Source organism: Humulus lupulus, chromosome 3 (assembly GCF_963169125.1).
Source record: "Humulus lupulus chromosome 3, drHumLupu1.1, whole genome shotgun sequence".
NCBI lineage: Eukaryota > Viridiplantae > Streptophyta > Magnoliopsida > Rosales > Cannabaceae > Humulus > Humulus lupulus.
This window is the reverse complement of record NC_084795.1, coordinates 19883592-19901396: the sequence shown is the minus strand read 5'-3', so window position 1 is coordinate 19901396 and position 17805 is coordinate 19883592. Positions and strand designations below refer to the sequence as shown.

Genomic DNA, 17805 nt, shown 5'->3' with positions numbered 1-17805 from the left:
ATGCGAATGAACCGTTGCTCTGATACCAACTATAATGACCCAACTACTCTATACTTTGGACCATTAATGACTATTATACATATACACTAATCTATAAGAAAACTCACAAGTGAAATAATCATAACTTCATTAAAACTTGTAAGATAAATGTTAAACTACATAAAATTTTAAGTAGAATATGGGATCCCATTGTTTTTAAAATAAAAACATAACATGGCTTTAAATAAATGGATTACAAAATAAAGTGCGGAAAATACATATAAAGCATAATTTTTGAAAGACTAAGAAGCGACTTCATCCTCGAACCGAACGCTCAATCCATCCATTTCCATTCTGGCTCAATACACAACCTCCAAGCTTCCAAGAACCTTTCCGCCACCATAGCTATTTTCCTGCACATAAAAAAACATAAAGGAATGAGCCTAATGCCCAGCAAGGAAAATCTAACACATAAATCATATACATAAAATTCATACCGCAACATATGCTAAAACATATCACGAACATATGTCACATATACTATAATGGCCATTATTACTTGGGGCTCGTAAACTAAACAAGTCATATGCCCATAAATTTATTGGGGCTTGTTAGTTATACAAGTCATATGCCCAAGTCTACAATCATACATATTATAACATATAACATAACACATAAATCATAAGATAACGTATAACATAACATATAAAATCCTATCCTATTTTCCTTACCAAATATACCGGGATATGAGAACAAGTTTGGGACTTTGGGACACTCCTAAAAACCATCAAAGAAAGGTGAGTATACTATAGAAAAAGGGATGAAAAGAATGGATGAACTATACGATCGATAATATACTTACCAAAAATCTTACGTTCAAGATCTTAGATTTCCTAACCAAGAATAAAGAATAGAGTTAGGATTTTGAGTAGAAAACTATAAGAATAACACAGAAATGAAGTAGAATAATGAATACCTCGAATGCTTCTATAACCGAACTACACCTCGAACCGAAAATTACTATGAACCTTTCTTCCCGAGTGTTTATTAAGCTTATAAAGTTAAAGCTTAAATTCCCAACCCAAGTGTTTAAGCACTCAAAAATAACCTAGCAGCTTGCAGCCTCTGAACTTAACTTGATGAATGAATAAATGGCTGGGTACTAGGTCCTATTTATAGAGTTCAAGGATGAAAAGATCTTCATTTAACTTGAATAAAATAATGGCTTTTTAAGTGAAAAATATTTGAATTATCGTTCAGCAGAGGCTGAAGACTCGGTTAGAAAGATGTTGGACTTATCAAGAGGTTAAAGATTAAAATGAGCTCGGTTTTAAAAACATTTAAAAATTATTCAAAGGAGTCGATATATCGCCCCTAGTAGGCGATGTATCGCTTGGGCTAATATGACTGAGGCTCGTCGAGTTGGTCGTGCGAAGTTACGTGTTTTTTGTATCCCCGTATTGCGATATATCGCCCCTATAGCTGCGATATATCGACATACACTGAATATTTAAACACAAAATTGCACATTTTCAGCCTAATTTGAATTGAGTAAACAACCTTGACTAAGTCCTCTAACGATTTCAAAGCTGCTGACAGACCCTAGGATATTCAAATATTGATCTTAATGAACTTATTCCTCAAAAATACTTAATTATCATTAAACATGCACATGACAAGTGTTACTTTCTTATAGGGTTTATCTAAACCTTATAATATAATAAATATCACCATCAATATCAGTCATATTAATCAAACCTTAGGTTAAAATTAATATTCTTAAACTATAGGTTAAACTTAGAAAATATACAAGTGTTACTACGAGTGTCAAATTAAATCGCGGTCTAAACCAAAATCCACAGTCATAAAAATACTAAAACTATTACTATTGCTACTACTATCTAACTAGCTAAGTAAAGTTCTAGGACTCTACACCACCACATTCATTTTAGTGCTAGAAAGTATATTACAATAATGTGCATGCAAGGACACATACATATGCATAAGCAAGTTTTGACTTAGAATATTCTTTGGGAATCCATATTAGAATGACGCTGATTGGGCTTCGGTAGGCCAATATTATGGTAGTTTTTTTTTTTAGATGCTATGTATTGCATGTTTACTTTTAAAAAAATAAATCTCTTCCTCTCATATATATATAATATAATTATTTATTATAAAAGTGATAGAATCTAATGGGAATCCATCTCCATGTTTTTTACATTATATTCAGCTTGAATTCAGAGGCTGAAGCATCACTGGATTTTTTGCTGAATGGTGCCGATGAGGCTTTGATTAGTGCTTTTTTGGTGTTACTGAGAGCCAAAGGAGAGACTTTCGAGGAAGTAAGGTTCCTTTATTCATATCAATGTGAACTTATTTATACTAGATAACTTAGTTTGTCCAGCCAGGATTTTAGACTGTTGAAAGTCTTATTACCATGCTGTTTGGATAGAAAGAACTGTTATCAATGAAATTGCTTATTTTCAAAGAAATTTTTATAGGTTGTAGGTTCTCTACTGAAGAATTTTTGGGGGTATGTTTTAAGGAAATAAGTAAAGAAATGACTTATGGATTTTAGTGGTTAAACAGATTGTGGGGCTTGCGAGGGCGATGATCAAGCATAGTTTAGAAGTAGAGGGCTTACTTGATGTAGTGGACATTATTATAACTGATGGTGATGGAGCAAACACAGTTAACATTTCGACTGGAGCTTCAATACTTGCTGTAGCTTGTGGTGGAAAAATTGCAAAGGTGGCATCAATTTTATTGAATACTTGACATGAATGTGATCCCATATTGTAAATTGTTAGAGCTAAACTTGATTTTTTTCCCCTTTAAGCAAGGAAATCGTTCAAGTTCTTCAGCATGTGGAAGTGTCGATGTATTAGAAGAGTTAGGGATAGCAATCGACCTGAAACCTGAGGTTGGTGCTATAAAATTTCTATTTTAGATGAATAAGCTGGTAGATTAATAAGATGCTAAACCAATTTCAAATTTGTCAATGTCTTTGTCAGCAGCAGCTTCTCATCTTGTAAGAGTGTAACTGAACTAATTATCATATGGTCAATTTATCTCCTGATAACAGGGAGTTTCAAGTTGTGTGAAAGAAGTAGGCATTGGATTTATGATGGCTCCAACATATCATCCAGCAATGAAGCTTGTCCGTTCAGTCACCGAAAAGCTGAAAGTAAAAACTGTATTTAATATATTGGGCCCTATGTTAAACCCAGCAACAGTACTGTATGCTGTTGTGGGTTTTTATTCAGAAGATTTGGTAAGCTTTTTGTCAGATTTTTATAATTTTAAACTTTACTTCTACCTGTTTTGTTGAATTGTGGTCTACATATGATGTTCATGGTGACTAGCAAATATGACTAGCATATCTAAGGCTTTTACATAAATGATGATGGAACCGTTTGTAAAACAAAAAAGATAAAGTCCACATAGGAACAAACAATAAAGATCTGAATGCCTTTTTCATTTCAGACTTGTGGTAGAACTGGAGAATTTCAGATTGTGACTTGTGATACTCTCTATCATCTAGCTCAGTCTTCTATAATTTTAGTGTAAATCATAAGGACCAATCTAGCTGCGTGGAACAAGTTTAACTAATGAAAACAAGGTGTTTATTTTATTTTATAATGTCTATCCTTTAATGCAAATAGATTAGATGGCTTATAAATTCTATATCACTATGCTTTGCATGTAATTCACATTATACAACTCTTTGACAAGCATAATCTTTTAATACCTTGTTTTATGTTTCTATGGTTCGTTGAATTGGTCTTGAAGATGGCTAAAGCATTGCAGCAATGTAATGACCCACTAATCTAGACTTTTTGGACCATTACCGAAACTATACATAAACTTACATTTTTACGAAAATACCATAATTTTATTGAGTAACTTGTAAAATAAGAGTTACTTACAAACAAATACTAAGAAGGATATGGGATCCCATTGTCTTTAAAAAAAAAAAACAAAACATGATTTAAATGAAAAGAATTACATAAGAAATGCGGAAAATACATATAAAACCATAAAAAAGGTAAAATGAGACTACATCCTCGAATCGAATAACGCTCGGCCCCTTGACTCCATTCACCATCGATACACATCCTCTAAGCGTCACGAATCTTACCGCCTCTTAAAGCTATTTTCCTGCACATAAAACAAAAAGGAATGAGCCTAATGCCCAGCAAGGAAAATCTAACACATAGTCATAAACATAAATTTCATAATAAACGTAAAGACATATCATAACACTTAATACATACACTTATTATAATGGCCATTATTACTTGGGGTCCCATAGACTAAACAAGCTTATGCCCATGAGATTAGTGGGGTCCTACTAGCTAAGTAGGCATATGCCCATAATCTTTTTGGGGTCTTGTTAGTCAAATAGGGCATAAGCCCAAGCCTACAAACATACACATTCATAACATATTCATATCATATCATATTTCATAACATAACACATAAGCAATACACATATAGATTTCATCCTATTTTCCTTACCAAAGTTACCGGGATATGTGGACTGAGTTGGGACTTTTTGGAACACTCCTAAAACCATATGAGGAAGAGTGAGTCTTATGAAGAAGAAGAAATGAAAAGGATGGAAAGACTAAACCATTGAAAAACATACTTACCGAAACTTATGTGCTTAAGAACTTGGATTCCCTAACCAAAATAAGAATGAGGTTAGGGGACTGAGTAGAAGGTTATGAAAGAGGAAATAACATAAAGCAAATGAACTAAAGTTTTGGTTTACCTCAAAGAATTGAAAGACCAATCTATACCACAACCGAATTACTATAGAACCTCACTTCCCAAAGTGTTTGATAAGCTTATGATGTTTAAGCTTATGCTTTTCCCAAACCAGGTGTTTACACTCTCACACTCACTGAACACTAGCAGCTTCTGAACTTAGAACAAAAGGTAAATAATGGCCGGGCACTAGGTCCTATTTATAGAGTTTGGGAATGAAAGTATCTTGATTTTACTTGAATAAAAATAATGGCTTTTTAGGTGAAAATCATTTGAATAATCGTTCAGCAGAGGCTGAAGACTCGTTCAAAAGATGCTGAACTTATGAAGAAGTTTGAATGGCTGAAAGGAAAAGAATTCAAAAATGTATGAATTTATGCTGGAGGAGGCGATATATCACCCCCTATAGGCGATATATCGCCTGGACCATTGTTCCCGAGGCGACTGTGCATCGATTCGTGTTTTCCGTATCTATGTGCTGCGATATATCGCCCCCCATAGCTGCGATATATCGGCACACGCTGAATATTTAAACACGAAATTACACATTTTTAGCTAAGTTTGAATGGAGTAAACAGCCTTGACTAAGCCCTCAACGTATTCAAAGCTGCTGACTGACCCTATAACATTCAAACTTTACGCCTTATTAAATTTAATCCTCAAAAATACTTAATCCTTAATCACCATTCATAACATGTGCTTAAAATCCTATTGGTTGATATCTAAACCTTATAGTACAATAAATATAATCCTTAGTATCAGTCATATTAATCAACCTTAGGTTAAAATTAATATTCTTAAACTATAGGTTAAACTTAGAAAATCTACAAGTACTACTATGAGTGTCCAAATAATTCCCGGTCTGAACCAAAAAAAAATCCACAGTCACAAAGATAACACTAAACATACTATAATACTACTAAACAATTAGCTAAGTAAAGTTCTTGGACTCTACAAGCAATTTGGCATGAAATGGGCATTAGTTGTTCACTCAGAGGGCTTGGATGAGATGAGCCCCCTTGGTAATGCGTCTAGTAGTTGGAAAGTTTTGACTTCCATAAGCTAATTTTTTTTATATACAAGTTTCAGCGTACATAATCTTCAAAACTACTCATAAGTTATTTGACACAGGACTTGGGCTAATCCTTGATGTTACACCAGAAAAGATTGAGAAGTTCGCATTTGATCCATGTGAGAAACTTGTCGCTAGTTTTTAATTTTGTTTTCTTTTCCGTTCAAGGAAATATGCCATTTAGGCTACCAAGATGGAATTTCAGATGTTATATTGCCACTTCAATCTGCTAACAAATCGCTGATTATGCAGTGGACTTTGGGATTCCTAAGTGTACCCTGGACGACTTGCAAGGTGGAGGCTCAGAGTATAATGCCGAGGCACTAAAGCGTGTATTGTCAGGGGAGAAAAGTTCAATTACAGATGCATTTGTAAGTATCTCCTTAATTCTTATGACAAAGCACTAGTGTCTTAAGTTTTTTTGAGAACATAATTCATGCCAAAAACATTGGATCAGATCTTAAATGCAGCAGCAACGCTCATGGTTAGTGGCAATGTGAACTCTTTGGCTGAAGGGATCGCTCTAGCTCGCGAGACTCAACTATTAGGCAAAGCTATCAAGACGCTCGATCAGTGGATAGATGTGTCCAATGGGGTTTGAATCTTATTGTTGCCATCTCACATGCTGAACAGAGAGAAGTAGATACCTGGCACTTCATGCAAACTGCCCCTTGGCTGGGTTTACTTCCCAGTGCAGATGGGCAAGTATTACATTCTCAAGATGGTGGAGATAGTACAATTGTTAGTCTCTTTAAATCAGTCACTGCTGCAATATTATCTAAGCCAGGGTGCCCAAATCCAACCTCTTTCAACACCCTATCAAAACAAGCAGAAGCTACAGGTACAGAGCTGAACATTCAATATTTCGAAAGCCCATTGTATGTATATATCATTGATTCTCGGGTAGTTCAAATTGTCAAACATGTGGTTTGCTCTCATAAAGTTTGAGATTCGAGTTTTCTTGAATATCTACATAGCTATTCCTCAAATATCGTAGGGTTAGACAGAGAGTAGTTTAAATATGCATCAATTATCAATACCCTCTTTTGATTTTTTTTTTGGGCAAAATCTTTTGAATTTGATGCAGTGTCGAGGTGGTCTTGTAAATTATTTTTTGGATTGTAACTACTTTGAGCTGTGAAATTGCGACAAAGTGGTTCCTTGTAAGTTTGGGTTAAATTTTAACCAAATATTCTGATTATGGTTTTCTTCACTAGTGAGTTTCTTCTCATACATTTAGTTCAGTGCTCTTTTGGGGCAAGATAGTTTTAACACTCATTACTTGCTTTCTTTGCAACATTTTTGTCATGAGACATCATCAAGCTGTGCAAATATTAGTTTAATTTGAATGTTGTCTGTGAGAAATCGAAACATTTACTCGGAACATTTTCAGCCTTCAATAATGATGATCACTTAAATTATCTTCTTCCTAAATTGATATGCGAATCTTGCTTTTATCTTTATAGTTCATCTAAAATATTGAAGTGTCTTCCAATTGCACATCTTTTATACAAGGAAAATATGAATACTGGAAGTGTGCTTGAATATGCCCTCGCCTTTACAAGTGTAGTATTGGATAAGTATTGCAGTAAATGGAGTGCTATTCCCAAAACAAGATTTGTTGACATTACAACTTCAAAGGATTTCTACTGAATATACAGTGGGCTTCAAATTGTAAGGAAAAGTTCTAAGTGGTTATTTTTATTTATTTATTTATGTTTATAATGGCATATTTCTTAAATTCTAAGTGTATGTGTTGCCTCATTTTAGTGTGATTTCTTTTGAGATTGCAAAGAAATTATCTTGAAAGCCAAACTACAGATGTGAAAACATATTGCCTTTTAGTATATGGCTAGTCTCAAAACTGTTGCTTTAAGTTTTGTTGATCTTTTTGCAATCCTCTACATTTCAAACTTGTGGAAGGTTATATTTAGGTCTAGCTCCGCAATTTGGCCGAATGCAAAGTTGAGGAGACCAACAGCTTTGATACAGATCCCTGAGATAATGTCAATCAATAGCCACCACATTCATTTTAGTGCTAGAAAGTATATTACAATAATGTGCATGCAAGGACACATACATATGCATAAGCAAGTTTTGACTTAGAATATTCTTTGGGAGTCCATATTAGAATGGCGGTGATTGGGCTTCGGTAGGCCAATATTATGGTAAACTTGAATACTGTATATCCTGTATTCCTGCTAATTTGTCATAACCTTGAATTGTAGGGATATCTGGAAGAATCTGGGCAAGTCTCTTCAAACAATCATGAACTGTTGGGTGATTCAGTAGTGTGGGGTGGTTTGCACCATGATATATTTGCTTGGGCTACAGATACATTTTGAGCTTTTAGATTTTTCACATCAAGTCCTCAATGTCGCAGAAGTAGAGACTCTGTCATCTGAAAAATCACCCAGGAATCCTCACTTTTCCTAGGTATGCAAGATTGCCTTCTATTTCTTTTAAAAAAGCCATCCATCTATTTTAAGCTTATAGTATTAAGATTTCAAAATCAATAATCAGGCTCATTCATGTACGTTAGTATTGTCTGCATTATCTGCATTTAAATTGATGTTCTGATTATTCTATTGAACGAGCTTTCTAAATAATTGATTTCTTACTATTAATTAATCAAGCTTTGTGTGTATACAGTGGAGAAAAATAGTGCTTGTCAAACAATTATATCATCAATGTTGCTTAGTTTATTCTTTATAAAAGGGATTTGATTTCTGTGTTCAATTAAATTGGGTCCTTGACTTTTTTGAGTTTGGAAATACATTATAAAGTTTGATAGAAAATTTTCTTTTTCTGGAAAAGAGAAATCAGAGGGAATTTCCCTTGCTTTTGTATTCACATTTGTGATTGTCCTTGGCTTTGCATTTGTGATTGTCTTTTGTTTATTTTTTTTGTTACATATTGTTTTTAAGTTGCTAAAATATTGTTTATTTTAGTTTTTTAGTAGCTGAATTTAAGATAGAATGAGCGGAAATGATGATGATTATGAAAATGATGATTTTTTTGGACATTTGAGTTGGAATATGTTTCTTTATGTTAAGTTTGAGCCATTAATGAATATAGTTTATGATTTTAAGTCTCATAACAAGTAATTTCATGAATTTTATGGTTTTATTTTATCTTTTAATTTTGTATTAATCTTTTAGTTATTGATTATATTCTTTAGGCTGTGGATCGAATTGACGAGGAGCATTGCAAAATCTTTTATGTTTTATATACCAAATTCAACAAATCAAGTGCAAAAGAAAATCTGATTTGGAAGGCTTTGGTGTGCTGACATTTGGAAGATCATGAATTCCTACCTTTACTTTTGAATATGCAACTGTTTAAGACTATTTTGTTAACTATTGTGAGAATGTTTTGTTTATGTTAATTAGGCAGTGTTGAATATCTTAAGACTTTTGGATTATTTTTTAGATAATCTTGAATGTATTTTGACACAATTATTTGGTTATATGTGTTATGAACCATATAATTGGTACTAAAAAATATATTTGTACAATGTTAAGGGTGTCTTAAGTATATTAAATGAAGCGTGTTTGAATTAAAGAAATAAAAAATAATTATAATGTATAGGTTTATATAATAATAATTCAAGCTTATCCAAATATTAGAATAATACAAAAAATGTGTTGTTGTATCTTTTATAATAACGCTGGTTTATAAGCATAAAATTATGTTATGCAAACTATTTTCTATAATGTAGAAAGTGTGTTATTATAAAGTGTATCATAACACTACTTTATAAGTACAAAAAAGTGTTGTATACTACTTATGAATAGCATAATGAAATACTTATCTAACTATTAAAATGACACAACAAAAGTGTTATCGTAGGCTATACCATAACACATGTCTATAACTATGGAAAAGTGTTATGCAAAGTGCTCCGACCTACTATAACACAGCTTTCCTTACCACATCAAAAAGTGTTATGGTATATATTTGATAATACTTTTTCGGTCTTATTGAAAGTATTTTTTCTTGTAGTGTATATATCACCGCAACACACAAAATTCTCATAACCTACTTCACTAAAACATGCAAGTTCTCAATCATCCGTTAGTACCGCAGTACACAGAATTCCCAGAACCTACTTCACTACGAATGAATATCTAAAATATTCAAACTCCACTAAAGTAATACAGTTGTGATTCGAAATTGTAAAAGATTGAAAATTTAAAAAAAAAATCAAATACAACATACCTCTTGCAATTAGCTACCAATCCAATTATTTAAGACCAATAAAAATATTAACGTAAACATTATTATCAACATTATAAAAAATAAAAAAGTTAGATGTTGACATTAATTTTAAAAAGTGCACATAAATATAATTCAAATAATAAATCATGTCAATTCCTAGAGATCTTATACCAAGTGTTTCAAATCACTAATTATTTTATTTTTAAAAGGAATAACTAAAATATTTTAAAAATCATAAACACATTATTTTATAATTGTTAAATAATTAGTAATAAATAGAATAATATTCATGAATGTTTCTATAACTTTCTATGAGAACTACTCTTCACACTTGTTTTTATCTCTAATCTTTTCTTAAAACTTATTCCATTGATCCATATCACTTTTTCCCTAGTATTTATTCTAGAATTAAACCAGCCAGAAAAAAGATATATAACTCATAATACAACAATAATTTTTTTTTAATTAGTTGAAAAAAAACAGAAAAATATCTTCAATCAACAATTACTATCTATTATAAAAATAAAGATTTAAAGAATGTAGGTTTCATATATAACTATCTATTATATACAATTTTTGTAATTTTTAGGTTTTTGATAATTGAAACTCAAAAATTTACCAAAGAGTTAATTCACTACAACAAAATAGAGGTTTTATGACTTTAATTGAGAGACATTAGAAGTCTACAATGTCTCCCACTTAGTGAGACGTTGTTGCTAGGGTCATTGTAGGTATATATCCCACGTCTCCCATTGGGAGACGTGCCTCACTTCCCACGTCTCCCACTGGGAGAGGTGGAAAGTCAAACGTTGACTTTCCACCTCTCCCATTGGGAGACGTGGGAAGTGACTCACCTCTCCCAATGAGAGAGGTGGGAAGTCTCCCACCTCTCCCAATGGGAGACATTGAAAGTCTCCCACATTTAAAAAAAATAAATTAAATAAATTTATAATTAATATTATTTTAATTTGATTTAATAATTAATTAAATTGAAATAATATTAATTTAATTGAAATTATTTTAATTTAAATTGAAATTATTTTAATCTAAATTTAAATTAATTTAATAATCAATTAAATTGAAAGAAAAAAATATATTTGTTAGATATATACAAGAAATACAATATTTGTTAGAAATATTCAAAATGAACAAATATTGCATTGTGTATGGAGAAAGAGTTAAAAAATTTAAAAAAAAAACTATCAACGAGGTCGGTAACTTTGGATTATCGGCAACATATATGTCGCCCATTCTTGTCGCAACTCATCAATTTGTGCCTCTGTATATGATGTGCTTGTTAGCTGCAAGAAATATAAAGTAAAATATATTAATTAATTATTTGATTACATTTATAGTTTCAAAAATAATTTGTAAATTTTAATTAATAATACCGTTCTCAAGTAATGTCCGGGACTCGCATGTTCAATCAAATCCTTCAACATCCTCATTAAGTAGTATCCACATGCCACATTGTCCGGTTGGTGTGGACACTAATTATTTAAAAATATGAGTAATTTATTATTAAATTGAAACTTTTTAAAAAATGCATACATATTATTCTACTTAATTATTATAAATGTTCAAAAATTTATGCTAAAGTTACTTACCTGAGGTTGCTTAATGCGTAGAGTATCAGGGATCTCGACATCAGGAAGATTCATAGAGAAAAAAAGATTGAAAGCGTTGACGATCACTGATACAATCTCCTCACGATTATTTAGCTCTGAATTCACCGGATCACAACAATAAACATGATATGCATATGGTGCCAAAATAAGCAACATCCAATGTTCACTGTATAAGAAAAACAAAAAAATTATAGCTCAAATGTTAAACAAAGAAATTATTGATATGGGTCGGAAAAATGACAACTTTTTAAACTTACCCATGGTTCCAAGGGACAAGCATAACTTGTTCTTTTGATTTTACGTCATTGCAACGTCTGAACAGATTCTGAACACGATCGTCGAATGAACTCCCTTGAGTGGCGACGATATTAGGATTGACAAATAAAAACTTATTTTGGCGACCTTGTTGTACCACATATCTGTAAATGAACCTAATACAAAAATATGAAAAATTGTTATATGAATGAATAAATCAAATTTGAAAATTAAATGAACAAACTTATTTGTGAGATATATACCTCATGTAGCTGACGAGTACTGCTTGTCCAATCTTCTCCTTTCGAGCAAACTGAAGTATGTCATCCTTAAATATATAACAGTGAGACATATCCTGATCAAAAACTTCAGACTCTATGCCTAGATTGACACACTCGCCATCATCCCAATGAGATACGATATTCTGTAATCGTTCCAATGGAGTGTGGGCTAATTGTGTTGGAGGAGTTTGTTGTCGTCTTCTTTCTCGAGGTTGTTGTGTTGATGGAGCTCTTGGTCGTTGTGATTTGGTCCTACTTGTAGAGGGAGTCTGTATACAATTATATCAACAATTAAAAAAAATTACAAACAAATATAGAATTGTAAAGATAATTATGTAAAAACATGGCATCACCTCATGAGTTACATCTTCAAATATAATGACAAAATCCTTAGGCCACGCTATTGGCGTCCCAATGGCCTGAGCAACTATGTACATGTCCAAATCAGGATATGCAAAAGGGAGAGGACAGGTTGGCTTAAGAACACTCATAATCATAACTTGGAAGTTGTTGCCTGCCTCTCTTTCAATGAGTGTACCTGATGCAACAATGTTTGAAACCGAACCAATTGCTAATTGGCATGCTCGGCCCTGCGTAAGAAACATATTATATACAAATAATCATGTTGAAGCAGTAAAGAAATTTATTTGGTTTCAGAATATTCCAGAAAGTTTAATTACCTCTTGCAAAAGCGGTTGTAGTGCAACAATGTGGTGTTCTGCTTGAGGCACTATTGGGTCTGGAGTATAGTAGAACGCCTGCGCTGGTGGCACTGGTGGGTCGGGCACATAGTATGATGATGGCGCTGGTGGGACTCCAACGTTAGATCCTGACCCGCTCTGTTGGGCCAATAATTTTCTCAAGAGCTCATCTTGTTGCTGAAGGCGCTCTTCTAGGCGTTGTGCTTGTTGATGATGCTCTTCTTCTTGTTTTCGAAATCTTTCTTCAAATTCCTTTCTAATGTTGTCATTCGAAGAAGAGGCTTTTGATTTATTTTTTGTTGAGGTAGGTGTTGGAGTATTCCAGTATACTGAGCGGGACACACCGTGTCCTCCAGCCCTAACATGTCCTCGAGGCTCAGGAGTGCCCAACGCCCTCGTCAGCACATCATCAGGGCCATCAGGTGCCCATTTACCCTCAGCTTGGAGTTGCCGGTAATGATTCTGTGAAACAATATTCACAGAAAGTTATATATATATAAGCTAATAATTTGACATATCAACATTATTAAATATGAGCACTTACAATATTTTTTTGAATCTCAGAGGCCTCTCCAATGAGCTCTCCTTTTGCATTCCGACGACCCATGCTCCATAAGTCTGCCCTATCAAGTTCAGTCAGACTTTTCCCACTTTGTTCCATTAACATCTCTTCAATACGCACATAGCCTCCTCTAGAGAGGTTGTGATTGTATTTATTCAGTGCCATTGGTTGTCTGAAGGATCATTCACATAAAATACTTGTTTCGCTTGTGAAGCTAATATAAATCGATCAGATTTGTGCCCAATTCGATTTAGATTAACTAATGTGAAACCAAAATCTTGATATATTATGCCGCTGTCACTTTTCGCCCAATCAAAAAAGAAAATAGGTACTCGAGTTGTGATATAATCTAACTCCCAAATTTCATTAACTACTCCATAAAAAGTCATATCACATTCAACTGGATTTTTATCTTTTGCACTAGAGACTTGCACAGTTTTAGCAACAAGGCTAACACCACTGTTTTGTGTGTTTCTGTTGTTATCGCGCTCCCTAGTGTTAAATAGAGTACCGTTAATCATGTATGATGAAAACTTGATGACATTAACTGAAGGTCCTCGAGAAATCCACTTAACAATGTCTGAAACCTTATTTGATGTGTTTTGTAATTCTGACACAACCTATCAAATCAACATACCAAAAACAACCAAAAATGTCATCTTGTAATTAAGTACTAATTAATGAAAACTTTCAATAATCAACACAATTTACCTTTTGTTCTATCCAACTACTAAAAGTTCGATAATGTTCGTCTTGTAACCATTTTGAGTTCCTTGACTTGGATGGAAATTTGGTCTTTATCCAATTAAAATGTTCCCTTTAATTATAAATATGCTGTTAAAAAATTGAATATACGAAGTTACACAACTTAAACTTAATGTATTATATGAATATAACTCACTCGATATAAGGTTGAATTTCATTTATATTCTGCAACACAAGACGATGCGCTTCATCTAGAAGATCTCGACTTACTGTGCATACAACGCTACCACGACGACTCTGAATCTCAACATTTTCAACATCATTTAACCCAATTTTCTGTACACCAGTCATGTATTCAGAACAAAATTCAACTGCCTCTTCTGCAATATAACATTCGACGATGCATCCTTCCGGCCGACTTCTATTCCTAACATACCCCTTAAGAATCTTCATATATCGCTCAAATGGATACATCCATCTTATATAAACTGGACCACAATATCTTAGTTCTCTAACCAAGTGAACTGTCAAATGGATCATTATATCAAAAAATGCCGGCAGGAAATATTTCTCCAACTCACACAATACCTCAACAATTTCATCTCTTAACTTAGGTAACTTTAGCGGATCAATCACCTTACAACACAGTGACTTGAAAAACAAGCATAACCTTGTGATTACATCTCGAACTCTCCTAGGCAACACAGATCGAATGGCCACTGGTAGCAAATGTTGCATTAGAATATGACAATCGTGAGATTTCATGCCAGTCAGAATACAACTTTTCATGTCTACCAATGACCTTATATTTGAGGAATATCCGTCTGGAACTTTTATATTAAACAAACATCTACAAATTTCCATTCTTTCCTCTTTAGTAAGAGTGTAAGCTGTAGGAGGTAAATATGTTCGTCTCTTATCTGGTTTTGGAGTCAATTCATCCCTTATACCCATTGCAACCAAGTCTTGTCTAGCCTTTATTCCATCCTTAGTTTTCCCAGGAATATTTAACAAAGTGCCAATCAAACTATCACATACATTTTTCTCTATGTGCATAACATCTAAATTATGACGTATAAGTAAGAAAGGCCAATATTCAAGTTCGAAGAAAACAAATTTCTTTTTATAACACCCTTTTGGCTCCTCCACAACCTTGGCCTTGCGACTACGTTTCATCTTTGTAGGTGTACGAACTTTGGGCTTCCCTAACTTGAACACAATTTTAGACATCTTCTCAAGTACTTGGATCCCATTCAATGGCTCAGGAGCCTCTTCAAACTCTTGTTTACCATTGAATGCCTTCTTCCAAGTCCGAAGTTTATGCTTATTAGGCAAGAACTTCCTATGTCCCATATAACATATTTTCCGAGAGTGTTTCAAGTATTCAGAACATGTTTTTTCTTGACAAACGGGGCAAGCTTTATATCCTTTCACACTAAACCCAGATAAATTTCCATAAGCAGGAAATTCATTAATTGTCCACAATAAGACCGCTCTAAGATTAAATTCTTCCTGCCTATACGCATCATAAACCTTAACCCCTTCATCCCACAAAGTTTTCAAGTCATCTATAAGAGGAGCTAGATAGACGTCAATATCATTACCAGGTTGTTTAGGTCCTGATATCAACAAGGTCAAAATCGTAAACTTTCTCTTCATACACAACCATGGGGGTAGATTGTAAATAACAAGCATAACAGGCCAACAACTATACTTACTGCTAAGGGATGCGTGTGGATTAAACCCGTCAGTCGAAAGACCTAGACGAATATTATGAGATTCATTTCCAAAAGAAGGCCACTTCAAATCAACTCTCTTCCAAGCAAGGGTGTTAGCTGGATGTCTTAATTTACCATCCTTTATTCTTTCATTAGCATGCCACGACAAACTTTTAGCATGTTCAACATTTCTAAACAATCAGATGAAACGAGGAATTGGCGGAAGGTACCACAAAACTTGTGCAGGTACTCCTTCCTTGACATCGTCACCATTTCTTTTCTTTTGCCATCGTGACTCACCACAAGCAGGACACGATTTTGCGTCTGCAAAACTATTTCGATATAATATGCAATCATTAGGACATGCATGAATTTTTTCGTACTGCATGCCTAATGAGCATAACGTCTTCTTTGCCTCATAAAATGAAATTGGAATTTCATTATCTTCAGGCAATAACTCCTTCAAGAAACCAAATAACTCAGTAATGCTTTTATCACTCCAGCCATGTTTAGCTTTTAGATTGTACAACCTAAGAAGCGCAGATAATTTTGTAAATCTTGTACAACCAGGGTAAATTGGTTTCTCGGCATCATTAAGGAGTGTCTCAAACTTATTTGGGTCTACTCCTGATCCATAATGTGCGTCGTCAATCATTTCATCTAATGGATCCCAGTTCTCCTCCACTATATTCCTCCTCACTCCTTTTGGTCTACTTGGCAGAGTTGGAGCAATCGGAGCTATCTCCCCATGGTAATACCAAATTGTGTAACTCTTGTCGATCCCATTGAAATATAAGTGTTCTTTAATCTTTTTAAGATCCATCTTTTTAACATTTCCACACTTAAGAATGGAAAATAAGTAAAATTTGGGTCTTTCACATTTTCCGAACAAAACCTTAAGAACAAATCGACCCTGTTCCTATATTCCGTAGTTAACCTATTCGCTGACATCCACTGTTTATCCATATATTCTCCTATGTCTATGGAAAAGAAAAGAAACAACACTAAATAAGCACGTGATAAATTTGTATGTCTATATAAAACGAATTTTTTATTATCCTAGATAAAATCGGGCAGCATTTCCCCTATAATAGTGACCTAACCATCTGCATGTGAATATCAAAACAAACAATTCAAACAACATACAATAAGTTTCTTCCTTATAGAATGTCTATATAAAACTAATTGTTTATTATCCTAGATAAAATCGAGCAGCATTTCCCCTATAATAGTGACCTAACCATCTGCATGTGAATAGCAAAACAAACAATTCAAACAACATACAATAAGTTTCTTCCTTATAGCTCCGCAGCACACAGTCAAATTTCTCAGAACCTACTTCACTAATACACACAAGTTCTCAACCTTCCGTTATCACCGCAGCACACAATTTTAATCTCAGAACCTACTTCACTATGGATGAATATTTAAGATATTCAAACTCCTCTAACATTTGTTTAATAATATTAAAAGTAGAAGTAAGAGAATATATATGTACCTCTTGCAATCTTTAATCCAAAAGCTAGCAAAATTACTTCACTTAGTAATCAAATTCGCTATTAAATCCACAAACCAATAAAATTAAATTAATAAATAATAAATAAAACATCACTAAATATCTAGCAATATATACCCTATTATTGTAATTTTAGAAACTTAATTACCTCAAATGTGTGATTGATATAGGAATTTTGATGCAAAATACTCTCTAAAATCTCACCACAAAAATCACAACCTATGAAATTAAATTAATTAATATGTTAAACATTACTAAACAAATATCACTAAATATCTAATAATAGTAAATGATATTGGTAAACAAATAAAAAAAATCCCAATGTGCTGCTAATTATAACCTCAACAAAAAATCAATATAAAATTTCATAACCTAAAAACTTAATAATAAA

At 33.3% G+C, this 17805-nt stretch overlaps 1 protein-coding gene across 1 annotated transcript; it reads left to right on the top strand.

Annotated features, from left to right (window-relative positions):
• The first annotated feature begins 2027 nt into the window (after positions 1-2027).
• LOC133823739 (anthranilate phosphoribosyltransferase, chloroplastic-like) lies at positions 2028-6676 on the top strand. Its single transcript, XM_062256590.1, has 9 exons — positions 2028-2047; positions 2213-2324; positions 2572-2733; positions 2822-2905; positions 3068-3256; positions 5687-5777; positions 5887-5946; positions 6080-6198; positions 6285-6676. The coding sequence occupies exons 1-9, from the start codon at positions 2028-2030 to the stop codon at positions 6426-6428; spliced, it is 981 nt and encodes a 326-aa protein (XP_062112574.1). The 3' UTR covers positions 6429-6676.
• The last annotated feature ends 11129 nt before the right edge of the window (positions 6677-17805 follow it).